Source organism: Abrus precatorius, unplaced genomic scaffold (genome assembly GCF_003935025.1).
Source record: "Abrus precatorius isolate BTA unplaced genomic scaffold, Abrus_2018 Scaffold7, whole genome shotgun sequence".
Taxonomy (NCBI): Eukaryota; Viridiplantae; Streptophyta; class Magnoliopsida; order Fabales; family Fabaceae; genus Abrus; species Abrus precatorius.
The window spans coordinates 4,455,453-4,462,958 of record NW_020874417.1 but is presented as its reverse complement, the minus strand read 5'-3'; the positions used below and the strand labels follow the sequence as shown (position 1 = coordinate 4,462,958).

General features: G+C 33.2%; 3 protein-coding genes across 3 annotated transcripts; all 3 read right to left on the bottom strand.

Moving 5' to 3' along the window:
- Window positions 1-356: 356 nt before the first annotated feature.
- Window positions 357-2,199, bottom strand: LOC113870818 (protein FAR1-RELATED SEQUENCE 4-like). Its single transcript, XM_027507303.1, has 4 exons — window positions 1,699-2,199; window positions 1,288-1,611; window positions 624-1,173; window positions 357-406 (listed from the first exon to the last, which is right to left on the bottom strand). The coding sequence occupies exons 1-4, from the start codon at window positions 2,197-2,199 to the stop codon at window positions 357-359; spliced, it is 1,425 nt and encodes a 474-aa protein (XP_027363104.1).
- A 31-nt stretch (window positions 2,200-2,230) lies between these two features.
- Window positions 2,231-2,870, bottom strand: LOC113870816 (protein FAR1-RELATED SEQUENCE 5-like). The gene is made up of 2 exons (XM_027507301.1): window positions 2,835-2,870; window positions 2,231-2,752 (listed from the first exon to the last, which is right to left on the bottom strand). Exons 1-2 carry the CDS (start codon window positions 2,868-2,870, stop codon window positions 2,231-2,233), a joined length of 558 nt encoding a protein of 185 aa, XP_027363102.1.
- Window positions 2,871-4,819: 1,949 nt separating this feature from the next.
- On the bottom strand, window positions 4,820-6,984 carry LOC113872710 (thylakoid lumenal 15.0 kDa protein 2, chloroplastic). The gene is made up of 6 exons (XM_027510469.1): window positions 6,745-6,984; window positions 6,568-6,674; window positions 5,797-5,887; window positions 5,591-5,659; window positions 5,213-5,322; window positions 4,820-5,140 (listed from the first exon to the last, which is right to left on the bottom strand). The coding sequence occupies exons 1-6, from the start codon at window positions 6,956-6,958 to the stop codon at window positions 5,048-5,050; spliced, it is 684 nt and encodes a 227-aa protein (XP_027366270.1). The 5' UTR covers window positions 6,959-6,984; the 3' UTR covers window positions 4,820-5,047.
- Window positions 6,985-7,506: the final 522 nt, after the last annotated feature.

Below are 7,506 nucleotides of genomic sequence, written 5' to 3'. Positions count from 1 at the left end.
ACTGAAAATTAAAATTTTATCTTTCCACAACCAAAAATCATGATACTTTATTCAGTGTCAACCATTTCAACATCTATGTCAACACATTACCTAAAAATCGTCAAACAAGTTACTTATGTCTTATGGTGCTTAATTACTATAATGTCAATTTTATAAATAACGTGTGTCATATTACATCCACTATGTCATAAATTTCCATATTATGAAAGCTCATATTGACTTATTATAAACAACAAATAAACACCACTACTGCTAAATAGAACATAGAACATAACATAACAGGTTAACAATCCAACGTAAATAAACAGCACACTTATATCAATTAACAACAGTCACAATAATACACTTTGATTTGATTAACTTTCTTCTCCTTCAACAGGTATCGTGTTTGAACAATCAAAACCCCCTGCAAAACATTTATAAGAAAACACATATTACTATTACTATTCTTCCCCATTGTATTCACGTCAAGTAATTGAAAACAATAACCATATTTCATATAATATTATTACCAGCTTTTAAGCTCTACAAATATTCTTCATAACACACACTTCTTAATGAAGAATTACAATCATTTGTCATCCTCAATAATTGACTTATATTAATGGCATGTCGACAGGTACGTTGAGAGTGACCAACAACTTTACAGTAACCACACCGTGTCACACGCTTGCGTTTCCTTCCAACAACACCACTGCACGTACCCACCGTATTATTTGTTTTGGCAATGGGGTTGTCTGCATCAATTCCACCACTATCACTGATGATATAATTAGTTGAATCACTCTCTTCATGTCCATACTTTCTTTTCAGCTGTTGCATTTCTCTTGTCAAAATTTCTCTAACATTACAAACCTCATGGTAACTTTGACAAGCCAATTGGAACACTAATCTTCCACTCTCACATAATAGTCCAAACCAACTCCTCCGTAGTGACCTTTCATCAGTATTTCTGATCATTTCATTGTCATATTCTTTATAACCTCCCTTTGCCAATTTTGTCCATCTACTTAACAGAAGACAACTTGGAAGGTAGTCAACTTGTAGGGACACCAGCACTGCAACAATGTGAGGACATGGTAAACCAAAAGACTCCATTGCAAGACAGGAACAACATATCTCCATTTTTGTTGGTTCCAAAGACACATTCCATTGTTTTGGTCTACGACTACACTTCATAACAATATAAGTCCTTGATGAAAAACATTGAATAATGTCAACCACTGTTAAAGATATTGACTTTAATAGTATTTCTCGAAAGACTTTAAAAACATTCATGGTATATACCATTGCTGCAAATTTCTCCAACTCAAATGCATGACTTACAGGCACTACATGACCATAACTTGACTTAAAATTCATTTCTTTTTCATTGTTACGAATGTTATCAACACATTGCTTAAAATTCTCCATAAATTCTCTCAAGTTATTTCTTGACTTAACGTACTTACCAATTTGAGAATGTAAACCCTCACATCTTGAGGTTGTCATTAACCCAGCAAAGAACTTACCCTTAATGTAAGCTGTACACCATATCTCTTTCTTATTATATAATTCATCAACCCATACATTACCTCCCAAATGACACTCCTCAACGGTAGAAGCCCACTTCTATTCAAATTGTTCAGTGTCCAGGTCACCAAGCATGCATTTTTTAAACAATTTACTAAACCTTTCATTGCGAACATTGCATGTGACATTCCTCATTAAATGCCACCCACACAATCGATGATAAGCATATGGGAAAACTTTCCTGATGGCATTCCTCATTGATATATCACCATCAGTAATCACACGATTAGGACACTTACCCTTCATTGTTGTTATAAACTGTTGAAGGACCCATATATAAGTATCTTTCTTTTCATCAGACACAACTGCACACCCAAATACACACGTCTGTTTATGATGATTGACACCAGAAAAAACTACAACAGGACATTTGTATTTATTCCTCCCATAAGTAGCATCAAAGGCAACAACATCTCCAAAGATGTTATAATCAATTTGACTCATACCATCACACCAGAATATATGCAACAACCACCCATTACAATCAACCTTGTGACCCCAATACAACTTGGGATCCTTTAAGCGCAACCTTATTAAGAATTTTTCTGCCTCCTTAACATCCCCATCCTGTCCTCTTCTATCTCTCTCAATCTGATTATACATATCTTTTTTGCAAAACCCAACCATGTCATAACTTCCTCTTTGGCTAACAAATGAGTCATATTTTGCAGGTCGGAATACCACTTTTCCTCATTCGATGCATCTGTTCAACATCACCATCATCCATTTTGCGATGTGACCTTAACATTCCAAAATAATTCTCATCAACTAAATTATGATTATGATCATCAAAGAATCGACAAACTACCCAGCACCCTGTATATACATCGAAACGTATCTCCATCTCTGCCTCACAGCCAAACCTAGTAATTGCTCTGTGCTCCCAAAGTCGATTGAGATTACATCTGTAAATTTCTCGTCGAAAACCTTGGCTTGAACAAACAAATTGCTGCCACACAACATCTTCATTCTTACTTTTACCCCCTTTATTTTTCCTCACACTAAACCCATTAATTTTGCCATATTTATTATAAAATTTATAACATTCCTCAACACTTAAAAATTCCATTCTCTTAATCTCAGTGCTACATAAATCACTCAAATTGACGTATCCATCCTTCTGCATATCGACTTCATCTGAACTTTCCATTTCCTCATCCACATTGCATTCCTCAACAACCTGTAACATATATAAATAATACACAGGTTACTTCGATTAACAACTATGGTTATTCACTCAAATACACATAGTCTACTCAAACCTCGTCGTTTCCTTCATCATTTCGAGGGAAATCCATGTTAAACTGATTTATATAATGGGTATTTTTTGCCTTCTACACTCCTTCCTTCATCCTATTCTCCTTTATCTTTGCATTGCAAATTCGTTTTGCCCTTCTTCTCTAACTAAGTATTTCACCTCTTCATACGAAAAATCCTACCACTCTACCACCCCTCAGTCCCTTCTCACCAAGGCTTTGTTTAGGCTAATACAATTTCTTCCTATGATTCAACACTAGAATTCACCATTTTTCCCAATAGCTCTACCAAGGCTTTCGCTTTTCTGTTGGTCACTAACGTAAAAACTTATAAATATGGATAGTACAACTGCCACACATCTGCATCGATTGCGTGATAAAATCAATGTCATTACGTGACCACCTATTACATTTGCACATGGACCTGATTTTGAATCGATTGTCTGGCATAACAGATGTCATTAGCCAACCACCTTCTACATTGTCTATATTTGCATCGGTTTTGTAGTCAAAATGATGTCATTATGCGGCCACATTTTACATATTGTGCATGCCCTTATTTTGCATCGGTTGTGTGGTCAAACCGATGTCATTTCACAAGCACCTTTTAAATATTGCGCATGCACTCTATTTGTATCAGTTTTGTGTTAAAACTGATGTCATTTCACCACAACATTCTTCACATTGCGCATCTACTGTATTTAGATTAATTGGGTTCTAAGGTAATATCTCCCTTTTACAATTACTTTGTTACTGTCTCATGTTAACCATATCTACATCGGGTGTATGGGGGGTATGATGTTAATGAAATTTCATGTATACAACTTGTCACATTTATGTTATTAACCCTCTTCATGTTGCTCACTATTCATTCCTATCTGTATTTGTTTACCTTTTCAATATTTAATCTTAGCCATCCAATTTTAAACTGCAACGATCAACGACTCACTTTCAATTAGTAATCACTTATGCAAAAGTAATGTTTTCAGAAAAAATACACTTTTTACAAAAGAATAGAGGATATTAGAATCACCCGTGTCACGAGACTTTCCACGCACCTCTCTTTGCTAGATTACTATGTAATTTGTTGAGTTACTAGGTTAAACTTTAGCCCAAATATTTAAAAGCTTGTTTTACCATATTTTGACCCAAATTCAATAAGAATGTAGTTACATCTTATGATCAAGTTATAACTATTTTGGTATATAATATGCTAGTGTTGGAGTATAATAATAGTAAAATATTATTAAAAATTTAATATCTAGTCACTAGATGGAGTATACATATTTAATAAAAATTTAAGATATTGTTATATACATAATGATTATATGAATGTGAAGTAATAATTTCTTTTTTTATCGTTAACTGTAATGTGGTTTTCTGTTTTTGTCAACAATTGAGAAGTAATATTTGAAAAGGGAAAGTAGCTAGCAGGCCAGCCTACAATCCATAGTGAGCTGGACTAACAAATTATTCGTACCCAACCAGCAATGGGTCAACTTAAATGTGTCTGACCAACTATAACTACTAGCTCTACGTTTGGATTAGATTTCGATAGATTGATGTGTTTAGAATTAATATTTATAAACGAGTTCAGAATAATTGATTTTATTTAAAGGGTAAAGTCTTATTCACATTGAAAGTTAAAATTTTTCACGTCTCTCAAAATGAATTCTACTTACAATTGATTTTTTTCTATCTCAAAAATTTGCCAAACAGATGCAACTACAAGTGGGATTAGTTATCGAAGTAAAAGAGCATTGAAATACAGACACACACGAGCATTGAAATACAGACACATCATCAGATTAATAGCTTTGTGTTGGGTCGAGAAAGAACGAATAACTCTTGGCGCAGTATCTCCATAATAAGTTAATTCGTGTGTAAGTGGAAATTCCATATGGATGAATGTATTTTGGGGCGTGTAGATGTTTGTATAATTAGAAGGGAAGTTCATGTTAGACTAATAGTGTGTTATAAAATGTGGCCGAAACATTTCTTAGTAATAAATCACAATGGTGTACAATCTCGTATATCTCATGTTGATGCAACTAAAATACATTGCATTACTTCATATGTATTAAGTATTAACAATGAATGAAGTACATAAGATCCTTACACTAAACATAATATAATTGAACCATGTAATATATTATCCTCAATACTCGAGTTTATTTCTATACACCTATTACGTGACAAAACAATACTAATCAACCAAATTATTTCACCTCAGAACAATTATTAGGCCCAACGGGTTCTCTCAAGCAACTAGAAATTGCCATAACTGCTGCTTCAATGGATGCATCTTCGCCCTGTTTCATTTGATGTTAAACCATTGACAAAGCTAATTAAAAAAAAAACCTACATTTAGAAGCAGAATCTACCTTTTCTTTCCAATAGAAAATGTTCCCATACTTCCCTGCCAAACGACTCCAGAAACTACGTGGGATGTCCAAATCAACTGAAGCACCCACGTTGAAATTCAATATATTCCCTGGTCAAAAGAGTGATTTAGTTTAAAATTGAGTAGAATAATTTTGAGCTGTTGAATGTGATCGAAATACGTGCATAAATTAATTTAAATTACACTTTTTTATTCAAACGTGTGTTTTCATCGAAAAGTATGAGAATTGATCTTGTAACTTCAAAACAAAAATCCAAACACCCCCTTCTTATATTACCTCTACTGGTAGGAAAAAAAATAAATTAATAAAAAAGAAGGAAGAACATAAGTAACAAAGAAGAGTTGGTAGATCCTTTACCAAATGTGGGATCAGCTACAAAGACAACTGTTCTGTCATCTACTTGCCAGAAATCCTTAATAGCCAAACCTGCAGAGTGCAATAGTTTATGCTTGAGTTTCAATAACAATAGCTTAACCCATAAATTTTAGGAGGTGAAATATCAGCTTGTGTGTTACGTGATATCCATATTATGATAAATTGTGCAATGGCCATAATAGAAAAACCTGGCGTATCTGGATAGTTCTGGGCCAAAACTCTTAACTTGAATCCAGTATCCGTTTCAAGATCAGCAATCTCTTGTGCTAGTCTTCTCTCCTGCAAATGAATGATCAACTGAAAATCACCAACATTCTTCTGTCTTTTCCTCAATTCATAAACACAACAATTCAGTTGTAATTTTGAGTTCACTTTGAATAAGGAGAAAGAGAAGCATTATATCATACTAATACTATTGCTATTGCTAGCTTAGGAGCTGTTTGGTTTTCAAAAATATTTTGTATTATTAATTATAAAAAAGCTATTTTAATCGTAATAAGAAATCAATAAATAGTAAAATTTTATAGATAGTTTTAGCGTTTAATAGTATCAACACATTAAATTGGATTAAATTCTATAATTTTCAATAAAAACTTACTATATATGTATGTATGTTATTATTAATTCTTTTACACATATTAGAAAAACTGATTTTAAGTTTATTTTGAATAAGGAAAAAATATCATAGTCATACTATTGCTATGTGCTAGCTTAAGCAACAGTCTGGTTTTAAAAAATATTTTTTAATCATATAAAAATAATGTAACTAATTAAAATGCAGAAACGAAAAATAAAAAGGCAGAACATTTTCAGAAAACAAACAGTCTCTTGGTTTCCAATTCCAAACGCCAATTTCATCACATTGCAAAGAGATTGGTTTCAATTCCTGAGCTTGAAAATGCATTGCAACATCAAAATTCAAACATTTAAGAGTTAGAAAGATAGTGAGAACACCAGACCTGTCCATCGGAGAGGAAGCCAGCAACATCAATGACAGTACTAAACTGCTTAGGGAGCAATTCAGGCTTGTTCACACCAACTTTAGCAGCCTCAGCCACCCCAATTCCTAAGAGTTTGAAAAATTACAATTTTTGCAATGATTTGCTGAAAAGGTGAAAAGGGGAGTGAGTGATTACCTCCAAACAATAAGCCAAGTGAGAGGGCTCCAGAGAGAGCAAAATGAAAAGGTTTGGAGAGAATGTTATGGTTGGAAATGTGTTGTGACGATGGTGGAAATGAAGAGAGATGACACGACACCGTTTTGGGAAGCGAACGAGTTGGGGAAGTGAGAGATGCAGATAGAGATAAAGATGATGATGGAATATTAAGATAACCAAAATGCGCCATCATTTTCTTTCTCTGAAACGTCCTCGCTAGTTACTTTAGGATCATTGCTTCTTTTCCAGCCCATCGTTATTATTATTTGGGTAGTGCTGCTCCGGGCCTGCGTATGTGCCCATGGGCTTCTTGTAGATTAGTACTAAATTGACTCATACACAATCCTATATATTTGTATTTATTGAAAATATTATAAATGTATTTATTTTCAATTTAAGTTCGTTCCTGTGGGAGTCTAAAAAATTTGCACCGTTAGTGAATCATACTTTTACCTATTTAAGAATCAACTCAATATTTATTTCATTAATTTAGCTTTTAGTTTTTAACACCCCAAGTTTTTAACTCTCGGTAGCTTTTTAAATAATAATGTCAAACATAACCAAGGATATATTATTAGATCAATTATTCAACTTTTTATTTTCTTTTTAATTTTAGGGTAAAAGAAATGCATTATGTTATCTATCTCTGTATTGAATGTGAATACTCATTTTTAAAGAGAAGTATTTTCAGAAGTTGTGTTAAATGATAATATTTAAAATAAAAAAAAAAAGAATATGCTC

Bases quoted from the DNA above. Each gene is read 5' to 3' on its own strand.
- LOC113870818 (XM_027507303.1), bottom strand. From the start codon at position 2,199: ATGGTTGGGTTTTGCAAAAAAGATATGTATAATCAGATTGAGAGAGAT. The intron at 1,612-1,698 runs GTCACATGCAAT...CAATTTGAATAG, and splicing joins GGTGGCATTTAATGAGGAAT to AAGTGGGCTTCTACCGTTGA. The intron at 1,174-1,287 runs GTATATACCATG...ATTGTTATGAAG, and splicing joins TGGAGAAATTTGCAGCAATG to TGTAGTCGTAGACCAAAACA.
- LOC113870816 (XM_027507301.1), bottom strand. From the start codon at position 2,870: ATGGATTTCCCTCGAAATGATGAAGGAAACGACGAG. The intron at 2,753-2,834 runs GTTTGAGTAGAC...TATATGTTACAG, and splicing joins ATGATGAAGGAAACGACGAG to GTTGTTGAGGAATGCAATGT.
- LOC113872710 (XM_027510469.1), bottom strand. From the start codon at position 6,958: ATGATGGCGCATTTTGGTTATCTTAATATTCCATCATCATCTTTATCT. The intron at 6,675-6,744 runs GTAATCACTCAC...TCAAACTCTTAG, and splicing joins ACTTGGCTTATTGTTTGGAG to GAATTGGGGTGGCTGAGGCT. The intron at 5,141-5,212 runs GTAGATTCTGCT...CAAATGAAACAG, and splicing joins TTTTCTATTGGAAAGAAAAG to GGCGAAGATGCATCCATTGA.